The following is a 21,877-nucleotide window of genomic DNA, read 5'->3' as shown; positions in this document are numbered from 1 at the left end:
ATAAAAAAAAAAAATAAAAAAATAAAATAACCATAATTACGATGACTATAATTAGTTGTAGATAATTGTGTTGTTCAGGATGACGTCTTACATTTATAATTTTATTTTTTAAGCATTCGTATAAGATTAAGTACATTGTACTGATCAAACAAATAAACGAAAAGATCAAAATTTTGTTATTGTATTTTGCGTTGTGAAACAAAGTACATCAATTTGCATATGTTTAGTCAAAGTACATAGATAGTGATTCGACATAAAACGATTAATTGCAAAATTCAGCGACATTTCTCGTTTCTCGATGTCATCCGCTTTCTCTCATACACTATTTCAAAATGGCAGCAGCTACGGACGAGCTGAGTGAGTAGTCCTGAAAAAAATTAGGTTTATTCGGTATATAAGGAATTAATTTCATTGTGTTCCTTATCATTTCGGAAGTCATACATTGGGTTATTTAAATGGACAACTATAACAAGCAAAATTAGTATTTTAAAGCATTTTTTAACGTAAAAAAGAAAGTCAATTGTCATGCCGCCCTGTAAAAAGGCAACTTCAAACCTATCATTTTCCGTGAAGGTTCTGTTCAATAGTTTCTCAATTCACATCTCTCCCTCTCCTTACCCTTGTCAGCTGCTACATCTTCATTCCAGCACGTGCTTACTCAACTGTCAAACAGATCAAGTTTAGTGTCACAATACAGTGTTTATTTATGATTTTATTTATAATTTTCACATTTAAATATTCGACAAAATTTACGTTATTGTATAGTGTTATTACTTTATGATTAAATGAAATATTTTCTTTTTGTATTATTGTTTTTATATATGGTAATTATTTAATTTGTTACACATTATATATAAAATTATTTTATTTTAAAGTTGATAAAACTGAATTTTCAATTTATTTGAAAAATATGTATATATATAATCATTTGTGCTATAGAAATTATCTAATGGATTATCATGTTAATTGTGTTCTCATAAAGTTTAATAAAATGTACATATATCAATCAAGTATTTTCTGTAATTAATTAATATTGTTTGATTAAAGTTTTGCTTGAAAGAGTTTTCCTTCGCCTGGGATCAGCAGATACAGATGAACAGTTACAAGCATCTGTTTGTAAATTCCTACCACCGGTATTGCTCAAATTGTCCAGTGCACAGGAAGGCGTTAGAAAAAAAGTAATGGAGTTGTTAATTCATATCAATAGAAGGGTAAAAACTAGACCTCAAGTGCAGTTACCAGTTGAAGCATTATTGTTGCAGTATCAGGATCCAGCTGCTAGTTCATTTGTAATTGTATGTTATTTTTATTTATATGTGTTCTTTAATGACAAAATAATATCTAATGAGTATAATATTATTTTCAGAATTTTACAATTATATATATAAAATTGGGATATCCACGTATGGAAATGAAAAAGCAAGCAGAATTAATCCCCAGTGTATTAAATGCTATTGATGGAAAACCTTTATCCCATCAAGATAGGTTTGTCAATATATAATTACTAATGCATGTGATAGATAAAAAGAAAATTACACTGTTTCATTATATATATGTATATATAATTCTTTTAGTTTAATGCTAATAATAATGCCAGCCTTAGGACATATTAATATTCCTGCTGACCCTGATAAGCGAACATCTTTACTTGGTTTACAAGATAAACCTTATGTATCAAAACAATTGATCAACTTTATGCTCGATGTACTATTGTTACCTTATGGGTAAGCAGGATTGTTGTACTATTATTAATTTAATTATAATACATTTTATATTATAAACAACATTGGTATAATATTAGATCGGTAGGACAAAGTGAAAATCAGCAATTGAATCAAACTGTTGATTGGCCTCAATTTCCTGTTCCACCTGGATTAAGTGAATATGCATTCAAGAGAGTTATAGGTGAACATCCTCCTACTGCTGAACAGCTGGAACAAACCAAATTGGGAATTGTTAAATTTATTTCTAGTGGATTTTTTCCTGACTCAGATATTTTTATACATTTGGTTGTTGCAGCTGCAGATACTAGATTTAGTGTTGCTAATATGGCAGATTTAGAATTAAAAAAAATTGTAAGGTATGTACAGAATTTTATTGTAGTTCTTGTATTTAATTTTCTGTTTGTTTCAGTATTTGTATATATATGTTTCAGTTCTTTAGATTGGTCCTCAATGCAAATAGCTGCACCACTTTATACATTATTCTTAGGTACTGATGGTTTAGCAACACAAAAGGAAATTAAACCTGAAATGAAACGATTACCTGCTAGTACTCGTATTCGACTAAAAGTATTACATTATCTTTGTCGATTAACTAAATCAGGTTTTATTATTCCTTCATGCATTCAGGTATATTATAAGTAATAGTTAACAATTATTTATATAATTGAAATCTTGTATAATATTAATAGTGTGATATTTATATTAAATTATAGGTTGTATTTGATTCTTTGTATGGAAAAAATACAAATTCAAAGTTGAAATCATTAGCATTGCAATTTACATCTAATATTGTTCAGCAGTAAGTCTATTTCATTAACTTAGAAATTTTATTTTTATATTTAAGTTGTTTATGTAAATATGCATACATATAAGATTATGTTTCTTTCTTTTTCAAGATGTAGTCTTACACCATTGGTTCGTGTAGCCGGGGTAATATTAAATGGTATGATAAAATTAATTTCTGAAGGCGAAGATATTCATAAACCTATGGCATATACAATTATTGGACAATTAGGACAAAGAATACCTTCTTTAATCAATAAAGATTTGAGTTTGTTACAAAATCTTTTCGATACCTTGGTATCGGTAAGTACTGATTAAATAATTTTTTTACAAAATTTTCAAATATTTTTCCAGTTATACATTTAATAAAATTTGTTTATTATAATATTTTTTTTTCAAATTTAAGACTGACGGAGATTTACGAAGAACTGTGCGAGATGCGTTAATATCTGTAACATCTGCATTTATTCTCAATAGAGAAGATAAAAGTAACATAGCTTTGATGAATGCTTTATTGTCATCTCATATAGAATCACCAGAATCAAGTGTAAGGTATGTATATACACATCTATTGATATAAATATTATTATACATAAATAATTTATTATTATTTAAATATAGGTTTGTGGCTATGCATTATGCCGCGACAGTATTTCCTCCTGATGATGCTCCATCACGATATCTACTACTTTTATCATGTGGTGATAACAAACATGAAATAAGTACAGAAGCTGTAAAAGCTCTATATAGCGGTGTAAATAAAACTGACGGTGATAGTCATGATAAACAGGATGTCAAACAAACAGTTCTACCAGATTTCTCAGATCTTGTAGCTTATATACATTCAAAGATGCAAATAAGAATGTCTATGCCAAGTGGTGGAAAAATAAATATAGGAAGTAAAACGCTTCCATTTAATATTGCAACTTTTTCAGAGGTATACTTTTTCAGATTTGAATAATTATATGATAGAAAAATATATTACTTTTACATATATGTATTTTTTTACAGATAATTAATTATCTACGCGTTTGTCTCGCAAAAAGTGCTAATATACCTACATATAATGAGCCACTACAACATCCATGTGAATACACTCCAATGATTGGACGTTATTTACAAAATTTGTATGAAACTCAACCAGGAGCACTAAATTATTATCTTGATATGATTTTACTGCTCACTCATGCTGCTGCAGGTATTATTTTCAAGAATAATATTTGAGAGAATTATACTTTAGAAAAATAGATATTTGGAACGTGATTTTATCGGTGTTTTTGCAGATTCAACTTCTTTGCAAGCATTATTAGAAGTTGTTGGTTGTATTCCAAATTATATGAGGGAAATTTATGAAAAAGAATTACCATGGCTCCGTACCTTACTTACATCTACAAAACCGGATGTAAGATATTTGGTTGCTAAAGTCTATGGTGTTATAACTTCTAATTTTTCATCTGTTGATTTCGAAAAACACATTTCGGAGATTATAGATATGATAAAGAAAAAACATGTAGAATCACAGCATGGTTCATTATTGGCTTTAACTTTCATGATGGAGAGGAATTTGATAATTAAACGAAATGAAAATAGAGACGATCTGCTCAATTGGGAGATGTATATTCATGTTGTTAAAATTATATGTACGTTCGTATATACGATAAATAAATTGTATCAAAAAACTATTTTAATAAATTATATTTATATTTTTAGGTACATTTCTTCATGAAAGTACAACATTACTTATGGATGCTGCAGTTGAAGCTATTGGTATTGTAGGAAAAACATTTCCTTTACCATTACCTGCAGAAGGAAATGATGAATTAAATAAAAAAGCAGTTACAGAAACACTGTTTTCTATAGTAACTGATGTAAAAATTAAGACTAAGGTTTGTTTTATTATTTTGTGAGGATACGGATTTTCGTTGTTTTGTCAGATTTCAAAAAAATTCTTTTTCAGGTGAAGGAAAAGGCAGTGATCTCTTTAGGATACATATGCGTTGCAGAAGATTTTCCACACACTACATATATAATAGACAAAATAATTACAATGGCGAAAGAAGTGAGTAATTTTTTACTGCTTATAATATTGCATTTAAGTATATTATTTATATTATATAATAATATTTTAATTTATAGACTAAGGATATAGAAATTCATTTAATTATGGGCGAAGCTCTAGTATGTTGTGTTCAGGGACAGGCATCTCCAGAAGGACGAGATGCATGGACAACTCTTCCTAGTGAATATAAGATTTCATTTAGCAACAAGAGTATTGAACTTTTAATATATGTACTAGATGAATTATTAAAAATGTACAAGATACCACATCCTAATTCCAGACAGGTATGAAGCATAATTTTGATATAGTATTTTATTTTTTTTCTGTTTGATTTGCCATACTGAGTTAAAATTTTTTTTTTATAGGCAACATGCATATGGTTGTTAGCACTATTAAAACATAATGTTCAACGAGATTGTATCAAAACAAAATTATCAGCAATTCATCATGCTTTTATAGAATTTCTTTCAGAGGACAGTGGTAAATATATATTTTTTTAATAACTACGAACAAACGGTATATATTGAAAACTTAAATAACGTAATATATTTACGTTTATGAATAGATATAATACAGGATTTAGCAGCAAAAGGACTTAGTCTAGTACATGCTAATAGCACACAAGAAGAACGTAATTCTTTAGTATCGTCTATATTAGAGCAGTTTATGCAAGGTCGCAGAACTGTACAACAAGTTACAAGTGATACAAAACTATTTGAAGAGGGCCAGTTAGGAAAAAGTCCTAGTGGGTAAGACAAGTTTATTTATTAATGACAAATTGTGTGTTAGCAATGTTATTTTAATAAAATATTTTTACATTTTCTATGAATAATAACTATTTATGTTTTCAGTGGTAATATATCAACATATAGAGAAATATGCTCTCTTGCAACTGAGTTACAAAAACCAGAATTGGTTTATTATTTTATGCGATTAGCTAATCATAATGCAGTTTGGACATCTAAGAAAGGTGCTGCATTTGGATTTGCAGCTATAGCTAGTGTAGCAAGTGATGAATTAAATAAGTATTTACCAAGTATCATACCAAGATTATACAGATATCAGTTTGACCCTACTCCAAAACTTCAACAAAGTATGAGTAGTATATGGCGTGAAATTGTTCCTTCTACAATTAAAGCTGTGAGTAAAAAATTATTTTTAATTTTTTTTTTTCGCTTACTTGTCTTACAAGCATATTTTTTGTTACTTTTTAGCTTGAACAATATCACAAAGAAATATTGGATGATATTAGAAATAATTTGACAAATAACGAATGGCGTGTCCGCATAAGTTGTTGTAATGCTTTATCTGATTTGTTGAGAGCAAATATCCATATAAATTTAGAATTATATGCTCCTGAATTATGGATGAAATTGTTTCGTGTAATGGATGACATTCATGAAGGTACAAGGCTGGCTGCTACAAATACGGCCAAAGTACTTAGCAAAGTAAGTAACAAATAGTTTTAGTATAGTAAATTGTTATATATACTATACAATTATCTTCTTTTTTTATAGGTTTGTATACGACATTGTGATTCTTCATATGGTAAAGCAGGTGAAGATTTATTACAAGCCATTTTACCACCATTACTTGATATTGGTGTACTTCATACAATCGATACTGTGAGAGCAGTATCATTACAAACAGTATCTCAACTTGTAACATCAGCTGGAAATTTGCTTAAACCTGCTCTAGTCAACTTAATACCTGCCCTTTTAAGTGCAATCGGAGAATCTGAGAATCCTAATCTGTCATATTTAAGTAATGCATATGGTACGACATCCGAAGCACAAGATGCTATTGATGCATTAAGAACTTCTGTTGCAAAAGGTCATCATGCAACAGAAACAATATCTAAAGTAAATTTTTTTCTATAATTAGTACTTGCTTCGTATACTTAAGGTATAGTTATTAATTATTTTATTTTATATAGTGTATACAATATATCGACGCGTCTATTTTGAAAGAGTTGATGCCAAAAGTAATAGAATTAATAAAATGCAGTGTTGGTTTTGGAACAAAGATTGCTTGTTCCCATTTTTTGATTCTTCTTAGTACTCATTTGAAACAAGAGATGCAACCATATACTGGTTAGTATAAACGCAATATAACGATTATTATGTCTTATTGAGAATTTTTACTATACAATTATATATGTTCTATATATATATAGGTAAGCTTTTAGTTGTTTTGGTAAATGGTTTAGCTGATCGTAATGCTGCGGTTAGACGAAATAATGCTATTGCTATTGGTCATGTGGTTGGATCAGCAAAGGAATCTAGTCTTGAAAAATTATATAACACTTTAAATACTTGGTATATGGAAAAAGAAGGTATGTGTAAACAAAAAGGAATAACTTTTGGAATAAAAATTGAATAAAATTAATTGTGTTGTAACAAGTACGAATTATTTTTAGATGATTCCATTAGATTAGCAGTTGGACAAACTTTGCAATCTATAAATAATCATAATCAAGAGTTATTAAGAAATTATTTAAATATTATTATACCTCTTATATTTTTTGCTATGCATGCAGAAAAAACTCAAGGTTTGGATACAACAGTACATTCATATTTAATATTTTTAATTTATGTATTGCTCTATTTTAAACAATTTATTTCCAGCAAATGAAAATACAGTTGCACTATGGACTGAATTATGGAATGATATAACACCAGGAACGGAAACAGGAATTAGGCAAAATTTAAATACGATAACTACTACTCTACGTGGAGCTTTAGAATCAGCATCATGGAATACTAAAGTACAAGCGGCAAATGCAGTTAATACAGTAGCATCAAAGTTGGGTAGTGGTGTTGATCTAGATGCAAGAAATACTTTATTAAAAGTATTGACAGATGGATTACGAGGACGAACGTGGAATGGCAAAGAGAGACTCTTAAGTGCTCTTGCTACATTAGCAAGTAATAGCAAGTAAGACCACGTATGCTGTTGCTGTTACAAAACTGTGTGTGTGTGTATATATAACTATATATATACATATATATATATATTATAAGATTTTTTAATATCAATTTTTATTTTTAATTTTAACATTAGAGAAACCTTGCACGAAGATGAAAAATTGAAAGAAATGATAATAGAAACACTATATAGAGAAAGTAAAAAAGAAGCGGTAGAATATCGTCAACATGCTCTACAAGCTTTCTGTACTGTATTACATGAGTTAGATATCGATAAATTTACAGAAGTTTATAATATTGCTCAAGAAATTTTAACGAAAGTTAGTATTAACAGATTGATAAATAAATTGTTTAATATAATTTTTAAATCTAATATATTATTCAAATTCTATAGTTATCAAATAAAAACGCTGATGATGATGATAATTCTATTGTTGAAAATTCTAAGAGGAAAGAAAATAATATCAAGTTACAAGAAGTAGTATATGAAATGCTAGGCAAAGCATGGCCATCTTCTAAAAAGACACAGGGTAAAAGAATTTTATATGTAAAAATATCAATTACGCTCATCAAATATAATACGAGTATATAAATTTATATTCGTACATTTATATTTTTCAGACAACTTTTGTATAGAATTTGTACACCACTGTCAACAAGTATTACCCAATACAACGAGATCTGTACAAGTTGCTATATTGACATCACTAAATCATTTTGTGGATAAACTTGTTCTTTTTACAATAAATTATGCAAATATGACGACAAAAGATAAAGAAACATTAAATTCATTATGTGATATGCTTTGCAATATATTATCAAATTGTATAAGTAAGTAAATCTGAATATTTTCAGCAAATAATTTCAGATTTCCAGATTCCTTTATATATCTTTTTTTTATTTAGGTACTCCGAGATATACAAGAATAAGAAAGGAAGGATTAAATATAGTTATTTCGCTTTCGAAAAAATTAAATGAAACAAAAAATATTGAAAATCTTGACAAAATAAAATTAGTGCTAAAAGAATTAATGCCAGATTTAGCAAAGGATAATCAACCTGAAATTCGAACAAGAGTTATAGATATTAAAGAAATGCTGAAAATGTAAACACTATGTTGTTTGATTTCTGTATTATTCTAGAATCAAAGTATATATCAGTAAACTTATATTTCCAGTACCACACATCTCTGAATAATGGTAACACGCAAATTATATATTGGTTATTGTCAATATATATTATTAATATTTGCAAATTTTCACATTTCAGTGTTGGGTTCAGGAATAAAGGTGTTACTGGACATATAATCTCATCTTTAAAAAATTACATGATGATTCTTCTATATGAATGGAAGTTTATGTATTCAAAATATGCAGTTTATCAACTATAACAAATCTTATAATTAGAATGTACTAACATCAAAAACAATTATTCAGACTATTAAATTAAATTACTTTATGATATATTATTAAAATATAATATATCTTATAAGATGGATATATTATGTTTATATCAGAAACCAGTTTTTTAAGTGTTGAATAGCTAGATTGAATTTTTGTAATATTACAATATTTATGGACAAATAGTTGGGTAAAAACTAGTTTTGCTGTTTTTAGTTTCTCACTGGGTAAATGTATTGCATAATTTAATGCATAAATTGTTATTATTAAAATTAACAAAATAATAGTAATTGACAAAATGTAAACAAACGTTACAGCACAATATTATTCTGTAAAAACTTCCCACATATTCAATGTGTTTTGTTACCAAAGGTAAGGCATTTAATTATTAATCACACTGGATTGTGACCAATTTAAACTATATTTCTGATACCCTTGCTTTTTAAATTTGTAAATTATATAATAATATATCATTTGTTATATCAAATGTATTATGATTACATAATGGTGTTTTAATTTATAATGATAAAGTGAGAGAATAGATCAGCTTTTTTAATATCAAGTGACTTAATATGTGATTAATGTATACATTCAAAATTCACATGGAATGATTAATTATGTAAAAATATTGGACAAAAAAATTACATTACCAGTATAAAAATAATTTTTCTAGAATCTTTATTTTAATCCAATATATATAACAATTATTTCAAATTCATTGTTTCTCTTTTAACTTTTTAAGTAAAATTGATGCTCCTGGAGTTTGTTCTTTCTTAATATTTTGCAATACTGCTTGCAATTTTAATATTAAATTACTAATTACTGTTTCAGTTTCATTTTCTATTAGTAAAATAAACAAAAAGCAACCTCTATTAAATCGTATCCATTGTTTCAAAATATTCTTTGTTAGATAGTCAATTAATATAGAACCAAAAGTAGTTTCTTCCTTTGCTTCTAAATTTTTATCATTTTGAATAAGCTTTTTTAACATCATATGTAGACCTGGATGTTCAATAAGATTGCATTCAGATTCTGTATTAGTAAGAAAAGAAGCGATGGCTTTAAATACACATTTTAATTTTTCACCAGAACCTACTTTCAATACTGCAAGAGTAACCATTAAAACAGATCCTTTTGACAGCCATTCTGCTGTTTCTGAAGCAATTGATTCTAAGTATAAGTCTGTAACAGCTTCACGAAGTTCTTTTTCTCTAATATCAGCTGGTTTTTTGCTCGTTTCATTATTATCTCCTTGACTTAAACATTCTATTATACTTGGTGGAAAATAATGAGGATCCCTCCTTGCTACAAGATATAATATAACATGTTTTCCATATTCATTTAATACTATTTCTGTTAAATCTTTTTGAATTTCAGAGAGAATTATTTTTTTCATTAAAACAGTATCATCGACAGAATCAATGAGTGCTAATAATACTATATACCCATGTTCAGACATGGCAATATTTTTAATATTTTCTTTTAGAGCTTTCATAATAATTTTTCTGTCTTTATTAGTTCCATGCCATATACAAAGCATAGCAACTTTAGTACCAACTTTTGTACTAGATAATTCAACTATTAAACTTCTTAACATAACTATCATTTCACTTCTATCTACATTTGAACAATTTGTCAAATATTCCCAAATGACAGTTTGAAGTAATACAGAATTAATAAATTTCTTATTTAAAATTCTAATTACATTTGTTTTTACAGCAGATAATATTGCAGACTTCATACCTTCTGCATTTTCAAAAGTATCAGAAAGAATCTTTACTTTTTTATCTTTGGCTTTTTTGTATATATCACCATAAAATTCTTGTTTAAAATTTATTTTATCTTCATTTGTAGCCCAAGTAGAATATGCAAGTTCAATAAGAGGAGCAGAGACAATATTACTCATCAAATTAACTATATTTCCATACCACTCTGAAATAATATTTTTTCTTAATATTACAGTTCCATGTTTTAATAAAATTTTTATACAATTCTTTGCATATTTTGATTGAGTCATAGCTATGATAGATGGCTTTAATTCGTCAAATACATTATCTCTTATATCAGATTCACAATATTTGAGTACCCACTGAACTATACGCGATATGTCATGAGTAAATATTATTTTGTTATAATGAGATTTTAATAATTCGTGAAGCTCTTGACTCAACTTCTTTTTTTCTTCTAATGTACAGTCAGTTCTACGTAATTTTTCACTTATTTTTTTTGCTCTAACAGATATTTCATATACATCCGTTAATCTTCTTTCTTTTCTTTTTTCTCTTAAATCTTTCTTCTTCTTTTTAAAGTTCTGCCAATCTTCCTTTTGTGTCGTTAAAATATTATCTTTTGTAATATTTTTTTTATTTTTTAAATCCTTTAAATAATCTTTTTTTTTTAAATCTTTCTGATGTACTTTCAACAAATTCTTTAACAATGGTTTTTCAAATTTTACTTTTTTCTCTATCTTTACATTATTTTCTTTATCCTTTTTCTCTTTTTTGACAACTTTTAAATCTACTTTCTCTGTGATGGTATCATCATTGTTTAAATTTTTTTTTATCCTTTTCAGCTTTCTTTCTGTAGAAATTTCTTGATCTTTTCGTTTCATATTTTAATATAATCCTTAGAAGAAATAATTAAACAAGATTTATATAAGTTAATTAAAAAATTACAAAAGATGTATTGTATATGAGTGATACAATTTCTGATCTTAACCTTAAATAATATTTTGTATTTTTATTACCTATAGAGAGTCTGTAAAATTATATGTATTTTTATTTCAATAAATAAACACAAATACTTAAAACAATGAATATAACTCAATATTTCAAGAATAAACTATTGTTTTAATATTATAGTAAATACACGTGTGATAAATCTGCGTGACCATTACACTATAATAAGTAATCAAAAGAAAGGAAAGTAGGAACTTTTGTCGCCGATAGGAGCGCTAATGTTGCCGCCATTCAGTAACGTGTATTTTTTTAATGCTAGAATTTGTATAAATTATTAACATCATCACATTCAGAAATCTGAATTACAAAAGCCTGAATTATGGATGCACATAATATACAACATTAACATATATTTAACTTTAACTATTTCACAATAATTGGAAATGGAAATGACTTGTTTCAAATTTGTAATAATTATACACAAAGAATTGTTCGTTTCAATTAACCTACTCATCATAGTGTACATCAATGAATACATATTTGTAATTATGAAGATTATGAAGACAATAAAAATTTTATGTTATCAATTTCAAAGAAATTCATTCAATTGTATATAAAATAAAATCTATATAAAATATTATCTATTTAAGATAATACGTAAAGAAACATTATATCGTACGCAATTTATAATTTAAATAAATGCTTATTATTCTGATTAGTTTACTATTTAAACGTGAAAATAAGTCAATGTTAGAGGTTAATTATATATATATATAAAAAAACTTGGTAAATATCTGTTGATGCGTACATAGCATTGTCGCGCACACGGAACACGCAATTTCCCCCACCACCACTCTTCTCACGCTTTTCAAGGAGCAGCCAGTAGCACGCGGTTTTCTACCCTTCAGTATTGCATAAACCTTTCGATAGGATGATTGTATATTTCGTGGATTTCGTGATCATTCACATATAATAAATTGTTATAGTGTAAACTCTTTCTAAATTCTGTATATTAAACCTTGTGTCAATTTCATTTTTAAAGAAAAAAGAAGGTGTGCCTTTCGTTTTCTTTGTCAAAGTTAAAAACGTAATATTGGTAAACAAAAGGAAAAAGTCATTCTAATTAATTTCAAATTAATCATTTACAAAAAATTATTACCAATTTTCAAGAAAAGAAGGATCTTTCGCTCGTGAGCAATTTACTTGGTGTGGTGGTAAGAGATGGATCAACAAGTTGGCTCACTGCCCGTCTTACTTTTGATCGTAAAAAGAACAAAGAAAGTTCTTTCTAATCGAAATCGATTCTTTGAAACTTGACTTTCTGCTGTATTTCTAACGTGTGACCTGAAGTAATTCGTTCGTTCGATTAATCTTGTTCGACGAAGTCCCGAATTAACCCGGAAAAGAGAGACGTGCGTAAAAAAGACAGATAGATAGATAGATAGGTAGAGAGAGAGAGAAAGAGAGAAAGAAGAAAAAGAAGAGTCAGACAAAAAAGTGAAGAGTAACTTCAGAGAAGAGTAAAGTTACGTTGCGTCGTGTCGTCTTTAGATCGTTCGATCAATCAAGAAACAAAATCTTTTTTTCTAATCACGAAAATTATTGCCGTAAAAGAACGATTGTTCATTTCGCGTTCGCGATTTCAATTTGTCGTTTAATCCCTTTCGTCCATCTGTGTCAGTCAATCGAATTAAGGATCGATCGACCGATTCATTTTTCCGTTAAAAAGTCATAACTGAATCGCTGTGACAGAATGGGTGCATTCCCAAGGTTTTTCTATCGAATTTGTTTTCTCAAGCTCATCAAAGAACTAAATCATATTTTTGATGGCACAAGGTGGTACGCAATAAAAGGATTTCGATATTCCTCGGATCTGAAATCGATGGTTGAATTTTATTGGTAACGACGCTCAAGAAAGAGAAAGAAAAAGAAAGAGAGAGGGAGAGAGAGAGAGAGAGACAGAGTGAAAGAGAGAAAAAGATAATCGATAGATGTCACAACGATTTGTTAAGAATCTTGTAGAAACATCGTTGATTCGATGGAGTTTATTTCCAGAAGAGATAAGTGGAAATGGTTAAAAGAAATCTAATTATTGAAAAGTGAAATAGTGTAAGTAATATCGTTCGTCGTGCGACTTAATACAAAAGTGAAGAAAAAGTAAGAAAAGAGAAGAGAAGGGAATAAGGTAGTTTCGTGACGAATGGTTCGATTCGCGCGGGAAATCGAATAGCAGATCGGCACCATTATCTATTTTTCAGAAGTACCGAATATCGTACGTAACATTTATCAACGATAAGAAAGAAGAACAAAGAAATTATTCACGGTGGCAGTGACGTCAATGCACATTTGCGCGCGTATTTTCGCGTGGGCATGGGATTTTCTCGTCGGTAGCAACGCATATCCAATGCAACATGTAAGTACAATTCTTATATATTCCATTTTTCTTTCATTTTTGTAAAATCTTCCCCTTCTCCAAGTTAAATTTGATTGTTCATTTATATAGAATTTATCCGTAATATGTATAAATGTGTATTTCGAGCGAATATATTGTATTAGTATATTCACATGTCAGGGATGACGGACGGTTAAGATTTGAAAAAATATTTTTGTATCTTTTAACAATAACATTTTTTTATTTTTGCTCTTCATTTTTTTTTCTTCCTTTTTTTTTTCCTTTTTTTCTTTCTTTCTTTCTTTTGTCAAAATGATATATCAAGCCACACCACGTTAGTTCAGATTATATGTGACGTTTTATTATTGGAAATGTAAAATACAAAATTTTTCGCTGATCGGGCTCTTATCGTTGGTGTGTGTTTCAAAAAAGTGCAAAAACGTACTTAAGATACTGTCCTTGGATTGGAAGAAATCCTTGAAATTTGCGAAATAAAATTTTTTTTCCACGGTTAAATTTTGAATGCATGCTACCGGATACGTGGAAATACTATCACGTTATTTGTATACATAGAACATGGAAAATACCAGGAATACAGAACACGCGTTCCGGAACACAGATCACAAATCACAAATCACAAATCACTCAATCAATGCATTTCTAGTGCAACCAACCTCACATTTTCCTATTCTCCATTTCTCTCTCTCTCTCTCTCTCTTCCTCTCTCTCTTCCCCCAGCCCCTTTCTATCTCTCATTTGTAGCTTTGTAGCTTTGTTGTAGCTTGTTTAGTTTTGTTGTAGCTAATATTTCCGCAAGTTATAAAAGTATTAAACTTTTCGTCGGATCATGAAGAACGATTAAACAAAATGTCGATTGGATTGGACAAAAATAGAAAGAATTTTTGTGAAATTACGAACACATAGATTAAAGCTTTTATATTAATAATATTGATAAGCGTTTTGTAAAAATGATTTATATAAGCCAGCGATTACACAAGTATTCTTCCAATGAAAATTTCTTTTTTTTTATTTATTAATTTTTTTCTATTTCCTTTTCTTTATTTTTTTTTATTTGTTTTTTTTTTATTTTTTTATTTTTATTTTTTTTTTTTGTTTTTTTTGACAAAAGTAAGTTAGACCAAGGGACTTCAGAAACAATGACGAGATACACGGGAGAAAGCGTGTCAGGGAAAATCGAATTACTTACGAGCGTCTGAGCATTAAATAGTTCACGTGCAGGTCAAGCTCAACTCTATTATATATATATATATCCTTTGAAATAGTATTATATATATATATATATATATATCACGATAATGCGCCTTTCATATGAATGTAGTTTGAAATACGTTGTCGGAGAGATTCATCGTGAGAAATTCGATATAAGATAATATCTACTCGTATTCATTAGTACTCGACTGTAACCAGAATTCTACAAATTGTATTTCTCTATTAACTTGTTAATCGAGAAAATTTTCGATCGTTTAACGTTGGACGTATGAAATTTATTTTGATTGAAAATAAAATGACATCGCATAAATGGTATAAGTAAATTTTGAATAGCATAATGAATAGTTTTAAAATTTCAGAAAGATTTTAAAAAGTATATAATGATTTCTTAGGAGTAAAATTAAAAAATAAACGATATACATATTTATTATTTTACAAAGAAATAAGTTAAATATTCGTGACGAATTAATTCGTTCTATTCGTTTAATTGATTAATTATTATTACTGTTATTATAGAAATATTGTACAAGAGTCATATTCTTAACGTCGATAACTCAGACAAATTATACCTTCATAATATTTATATTTAATTATATATGTATAATCGTTTATTCATACGAAGTTCGCAGTATTTATCTTTGCCATTTGCTTGTTCTCGAACAGATCAAGTTAGTAACAGAGACCCTCTTTTACGGTTTCTATTCAGTTTAAATGGAAAATTTGAAGTACGATTCCTTTTAGGATATCATTGATATAATTAACAGAGATCGGCATGTACTTTCATCGAGAACTTTCACAATATATATATATATATATATATATATATATATATATATATATAACATTTAATGTTACATGTATTTAATAGAATTTTCCTACGATCGAGCTTTCGTGAGTTACTTTATTGCCAGCTTCTCCATCGTCCGCTTATTCGCATCCTAACATTCTCTATTAGTTATTAATCTAATTATGATCCTCATCACTCTCTACGTCTCGACGATGTCTCCATGTATTCGTAAAGGTTCGTGAATGTCTATCGTGGACCCTAATTCATCTTTCCTACTTCTTGTCATTCCTTTTGTATACGTTCTTCATACGTTCTCCAATTTTATTGGAAATACATATGACTGACTGATCAATCGTTTTTATGAAAATTCACGATATCATAAAAATAGAAAAAATGAATGAATATTTTCTAATAATAATTATATTGCGAATAGAAATTTTCGTTCATTAGATATCATTATCTTGATTAATTTTATTGTAGGAACGCATTTCTTTTTCTATTTTTTCTTTTCTTTTTCTTTTCTTTTTCTTTTCTTTTTTTTTTTTTTTCGACGCGTTCACATACCAAGATAATCTGAAATGATTACCCTTACCAAGCAGAGGTTTATCCGATATTGAAAATCGAAGGGAAACTTTGGTCGTAAAATCAAAAGCAGAGATATCGTCTTCCCTTTGTCAAGTAAAAAAAAATCTCGATTCCAGGTGCTCCTTTCCCTTGGGTATATAGATATATCTCATCTCTCATACAATGCTTCTTAAAGGGAAATAGTATTCCTATTTGGAGCTTTTCAACTGTTGGTGGATATTTCGATTTTCGATCGAAGGAATCCATCTTAGAAAGAAAGAAAAAAAGAAAAAAGCTAGAAGAGAAAAGAAAAACAAAAAAAAAAAGAAAACTTGAATTTAATATTAATATTATTATTCGAGTGAAATCATTGTAGAAAGATGAAAGAATCATTTTTTTTCTCGTATCAATTTTCATTTCTCAATTTGTTCAATAATTCTTACGAAGAACAGGAAAACGGCAAATAGAAAAGCCGATTGTAAGATGATCTTAAAATGGTTTGTTAATAACAGATCTAGATTAAGAATAATGAACTTTCGTATTTCGTTTTTTTTTTTTTTCGAAACAGTAAGAAGATGTTACATAAAATTGAAGAAATTCGTTAATTGAAACATTTTCGTGATTATATAGTAATTAGTCAATTTCACGATATTCTTACTTCCAATGAACAATTCATCTCATTTCTCTTACAAACGCGCTCGTTTAATTAGTAAAAGCTTTTACCATCGCAATTTTATATCTCTTTTACGTTTAAGGTCTTTCATAGCAATCCTTAAATGTTTTCGATCAAGGTTCCTTGCGATTCATAAACGTTTCTTAATCTTTTTTATTTGCGTTTTCATGATATCGTATGATATTCATTATGACAAATTAAAGATAATGTAAGACATAACTTTAACAAGATTAAAAAGATGTAGATACTTAAATACGAATAATCGCCTTATAGGTAGAAAGTTAGTATTCAAAGGATGTCGAACAGGGTCACTTCCGGTAAATCCTGCGACTTTAGAATGATAAATTTCACAGTACACTGATACGATGTAGAAATTTTCATCGTTAAATTGCATTATAAAATACATATTTACATATTAATGTAAAAAACGTGATCGTTACCTCTATGTAGTTCGTTAAAATCTCGACTTGTACTACTTTTCCTTCAGAATGTCCAATCATAAAGCTTAACTAACTACTTCTTCCTTTATACAATTATTTACATATATGATTTGCCCGCGTATGTTTGCATAGAGATATTTCTTTCTAAATAATTTATCTTACAATAAATTGTATCTACCATTATTTTTTTCAATGATATATTTTTAATTAACACTTTTATCTAACAACAATTGCCGTCCATTCAAGTGGTTTCATAAGAATCGTTTGTTTCTTGAAAAAAGAAAAGATTCTTGCTTTCCTCTTAATTATACAATGTAATCAATTACTCCTTTAGAAAAAGTCGTATTTTGTGTCATAATTACACGGAAATAACGATGTAATCTGATGTTAAAAAGTACTATTTCGTTGAACGTATTTTTTTCATGTATTATTATTTTTATATATTATCTTTTAGATGATTAATTTAATAGCGTTAAAACAAAAGCAATCAATTGTTTAATTATAATAGAGATATGATTGAATACATTTTCCAAAATTTTCCTATTATTAACAGATTTGTTTAAAATCCATTATACATATAAATATATATATACACATATGTAAATTCGTAGCAATCAGTGTTACAAATGGATAATGAAAATACATCTCGTTAATCATTTATTATCTATTAATAATATTAACCTTTATAGTCCTTACCGTGTATCTATTGTTAATTATGTTATACATTATCACGATAAATTATTAAAAAAATTTTTTGCCTTTTCTTTTATATAAATGACGAATGAAAAGAATTCAATAATTTTATGAAATAATCATTGTTCATAAAAAGCGTTTAATAATCACTCTTTTATATATAATATATTATATATAATATATTATATATTATATATTATATATATATTTTTTCTTTTTCTGAAATTATATACATCCATGAGAGTATTCACGAAGTTTTGTTTCTCTACATAGTTTCTCTACTGATAATAGAGTACTAGCTAGTATTTCCCGTGGCTAGCTTTTTTAAGCTTTGTCTAGCGTATTCAGTTCGTTCTCGTTAGTTGGTAAATGGTTGGTCGTTTTGTTGAGTGTGTCACGAATTTTCTCATGAAGATCTCTTGAAATTCGTGTGCGTGCATATATAACATTCGAAACTTAGAATTTTGTCAAATATACGTGGGAAATAATTATTGATTCTCCTTTGTGATAAATTAATTAATTTCCCGTGTCCATTTCATTCTATTATAATACGATATTTACAGTCCATTTACTGTTTACTAATATTTACAAGACGTATTTTTATACATATTTGACTAATTAATCATGTTGAAAACCTGGAATATTAATTAATTAACTATAATATTACTTCGAAAGGTGTTTATGGATGCACTTTATAACTTGCTCAATATTACGTTTGTAGTTTGCTTTTATGGGATTACATTAGTAAAAACTATTTATAATATATATATATATATATATATATATATATATATATTAATAATATTCGTAATTATTTATGTACTTATGTAAATTTGTTATAAATATATATAATATAGTATATATGTGATATAATATATATATATATATATATATATATATTATATATAAATTATTTATATACTTAGTGAGATTCGTATGAGAACACGTATATTTTATTTGAAAACTTGATTCTGCTTCTGTGCTGCCATGTTTACTTGTACTCATCTCTTGCCCCAAGTGAGTTTTACATTAGTATCTCGGTTTATCGATACGTTTGAGAAACATTAAATCTTTTCAATCTTAATATTAAAAATTGCGATTTCATTTTGATTATATATATATATCAGTTCAATTATTTATTTATTTCTTTTTTATTAATTATTACGTGCGTATTTGTATCGCGTTAAAAAAAACAAAATATTCTTACTTTTTCCATAGCTTTTACAAATGGAAAATTTGTAATTTCTTTATCGATCTGTGGTTTCTAATGTCAATTTGTGCCCATCAAACGTTTAACTGATTTCGTAATGGTTCGTTGCTTTTCCAGTTGTGGTCGCTTTGAACTTAAAATTTAAAAGACACAGAATTAGCTAGCTAATTAGTTGTTGACTTACGATTGACATTGGGCGATTAATACTTAACATTATTTTCGACAAAATCAACGGACCTTAAAAGAGTACTTGAAATTGCAACTATTCGGTATATAAGTTCATTCTTGTAACAAAATGAAAGCATGTTACTTTCATTTTCGAACTACGCCTGTATATATAGACATCAATATATATATGTAACTACATTATTTGTGTGTTGGAAATTTATGATTAATTTTGTTTCACGAAGATGGAAAGAAAGAGAAAATTTTGTACGTAGCATAATAATGTCAATCTTTGCAAAAATAATTGCATTGTTTCAATGTTTTTACTATTTTTAATTTGGGATAAAGTTTTAATATCACGTCGTAAAAAACAAAGAAGCTTTTGATTTATCGTTTTGTTTTCCCTTTATTGTTTATTGAAATTTTATATGAATTCAAATATTTGGCACATTCCTGAATTCCTTACTCAATAACTTTTCATTGTCAAATATAGATATATTTTTGTTGAATATATTTAAATCTCGTTCGAGTTGATGATCTTTCTGATTAAAAAAATATTTTATTTCAAAGAAATGTTATGTTTAAATTTTATCAAAGAGCTCATACATTTTTCTTGAAGATTTATTATTACATAGGAAGAAGGACATTGTACAATATTACAAAAGAGACCAGTGAAATCCTTGGTGACCTTTAGCATGAGAGCGTAGATTAATCTATTAACTTTTTAAAAACATATATATATATATATATATATATACAGTGATATGTGTGTGTGTGTATATCATTGATATTCTCAGCAACAATAATTATAAGAAAATATTTACCTCTTTTAGATAAAATTCAATCGTAAAGATTAAAGAATATATATTTATTGAAATTTATTTTCCGCTCTTTCAATCGCAGCACAAATCAAATCGTTTAAAATGATTTTAAAACTACGCTTATGAAACAAACATTTTAAATGTGGAGATACAGTCATCTACAAAAGTACTCGGGTACTTTTCAAGATTGAATAATATTTTTTTTTCGATTAAGTTATATGCTTTACATATTTAAGAGATCGATGTACTGCTGCTACTCATGCTAGGATTTGATCGATTTAGAAGGTATTTACAGGATACATATAAATCAACCAGATTTATAGGTATATTAAATCGGTATATTCTTTTTCTATACAAATTTTTGATAAAAAATATTGATCGAAAGGTTCATTTTGTGTATATTTTATCGCTGCTACAAGGTAAATAACATTTTTTATTTTATTTTTTTTATTTTTTAATTTTTTAATTTTTTTTTTTTTTCATATAAAATTTCATATAAAACATTGATTTCTTATATCTATTGAAAAAACATTATAGGATATTTAGCTTTGTGTAGAAAAAGTTGTTCAAATTGAAAAAATTTATTTAATAATTCTGTAACTAACTGTATATGCATATTACGTATGCCGTGGTATTTTCTACCCTCAGATTTTATGAATTCCGGTTACAGTTTTATCGTGTGTTTCACATACTTTCGTATAATATTACGTGTGATAAATCAAAAATCGTATCAAACAAGGAAACTACTATTTCATATGTTCCAATGATGTCAATTTTTTTCTTCTTTCTTTTTTGTTTTTATTTTTAAAAGGCAACATATAAAAAGTATTTGGACGTCTTTTACATGAATTCTTATTCGAAGAAAAGAAAAGTTCTTTGATTATAACCTTAGCGTAAAATTCGTGAAAGTTATAGCACGTAGTTTTTATCTCGTCATCGTTTTCGTACCGAGACACTTTAGTCGCTTGAAAAGAAATGATAGTACGGGAATAGACTCTACGAAAAGCATTCTGAGAAAAAACGTATCCATTACTCTGGATTTTTTTGTCCGAGATCTTTTTATTTTTTTTTCCCTCCGAATATTTCTTCTCGAAATATAAGTAATCCAAGACAATATTTTGGCTTCTTGCGTTGCAAGAGTTGTATCTTAAATCATTTCTTTTATTTCCTTTATAGATGTAATTAAGACACAATATATAAGAGAAACTTGTTCAGCATCATTGGTGCCTCGTAAAAAAGATAAGATCGTATTATTTTTTATACCGTGAGGATTTTTATTATTAATTTAGTTTAGCTCACTCTTATTTTTATTTTTATAGAGATACGTAAATA

At 27.6% G+C, this 21,877-nt stretch overlaps 3 protein-coding genes across 7 annotated transcripts in view; 2 read left to right on the top strand and 1 right to left on the bottom strand.

Annotated features, from left to right (window-relative positions):
* Positions 1-139: 139 nt before the first annotated feature.
* On the top strand, positions 140-9,488 carry LOC118440435 (proteasome adapter and scaffold protein ECM29). 4 transcript variants are annotated; one of them, XR_014982317.1, is made up of 29 exons: positions 142-357; positions 1,048-1,295; positions 1,367-1,485; positions 1,575-1,724; positions 1,802-2,080; positions 2,156-2,351; positions 2,438-2,523; positions 2,621-2,810; positions 2,914-3,059; positions 3,129-3,444; positions 3,519-3,705; positions 3,791-4,147; positions 4,218-4,393; positions 4,465-4,566; positions 4,644-4,850; positions 4,932-5,046; positions 5,132-5,315; positions 5,418-5,706; positions 5,781-6,014; positions 6,084-6,428; positions 6,503-6,659; positions 6,743-6,901; positions 6,986-7,117; positions 7,194-7,503; positions 7,630-7,813; positions 7,888-8,023; positions 8,115-8,324; positions 8,399-8,691; positions 8,762-9,488. XR_014982317.1 is itself a non-coding variant. In XM_085658081.1 (28 exons), exons 1-28 carry the CDS (start codon positions 333-335, stop codon positions 8,599-8,601), a joined length of 5,442 nt encoding a protein of 1,813 aa, XP_085514207.1. In that variant the 5' UTR covers positions 142-332; the 3' UTR covers positions 8,602-8,750. The 4 variants fall into 4 exon arrangements, 3 of the variants coding, with proteins under 3 accessions (XP_035719329.2, XP_035719330.2, XP_085514207.1); XM_085658081.1 differs by lacking the exon at positions 8,762-9,488 and having other exon boundaries at positions 8,399-8,750; XM_035863436.2 differs by lacking the exons at positions 7,888-8,023; positions 8,115-8,324; positions 8,399-8,691; positions 8,762-9,488 and having other exon boundaries at positions 140-357; positions 7,194-7,543; positions 7,630-7,765.
* A 65-nt stretch (positions 9,489-9,553) lies between these two features.
* On the bottom strand, positions 9,554-11,792 carry peng (Pumilio and CPL domain-containing protein penguin). Of its 2 annotated transcripts, XM_085658084.1 has the most exons (3): positions 11,639-11,792; positions 9,989-11,517; positions 9,737-9,894 (listed from the first exon to the last, which is right to left on the bottom strand). In XM_085658084.1, exons 2-3 carry the CDS (start codon positions 11,501-11,503, stop codon positions 9,883-9,885), a joined length of 1,527 nt encoding a protein of 508 aa, XP_085514210.1. In that variant the 5' UTR covers positions 11,504-11,517; positions 11,639-11,792; the 3' UTR covers positions 9,737-9,882. The 2 variants fall into 2 exon arrangements, with proteins under 2 accessions (XP_035719353.2, XP_085514210.1); XM_035863460.2 differs by having other exon boundaries at positions 9,554-11,517.
* Positions 11,793-12,496: 704 nt separating this feature from the next.
* Positions 12,497-21,877, top strand: part of LOC146872870 (uncharacterized) — an 80,778-nt gene continuing 71,397 nt past the window's right edge. The window contains exon 1 of the mRNA XM_085658087.1: positions 12,497-13,983. Within this exon, the coding sequence (XP_085514213.1) occupies positions 13,909-13,983 (75 nt within the window). The 5' untranslated portion in view covers positions 12,497-13,908. The remainder of the gene's footprint in view (positions 13,984-21,877) is intronic.

Source organism: Vespa mandarinia, chromosome 7 (assembly GCF_050613455.1).
Source record: "Vespa mandarinia isolate Hongniang chromosome 7, ASM5061345v1, whole genome shotgun sequence".
NCBI lineage: Eukaryota > Metazoa > Arthropoda > Insecta > Hymenoptera > Vespidae > Vespa > Vespa mandarinia.
This window is presented reverse-complemented; position numbering and strand designations above follow the sequence as displayed.

What these genes read in the sequence shown, in the direction of transcription:
- LOC118440435 (XM_085658081.1), top strand. Translation starts at nt 333, where the DNA reads ATGGCAGCAGCTACGGACGAGCTGA. An exon ending in TTTTCGATACCTTGGTATCG is followed by an intron (nt 2,811 to 2,913) that starts GTAAGTACTGAT and finishes TTCAAATTTAAG; the next exon opens with ACTGACGGAGATTTACGAAG. An exon ending in ATGTAAAAATTAAGACTAAG is followed by an intron (nt 4,394 to 4,464) that starts GTTTGTTTTATT and finishes ATTCTTTTTCAG; the next exon opens with GTGAAGGAAAAGGCAGTGAT.
- peng (XM_035863460.2), bottom strand. Translation starts at nt 11,503, where the DNA reads ATGAAACGAAAAGATCAAGAAATTTCTACAGAAAGAAAGCTGAAAAGG.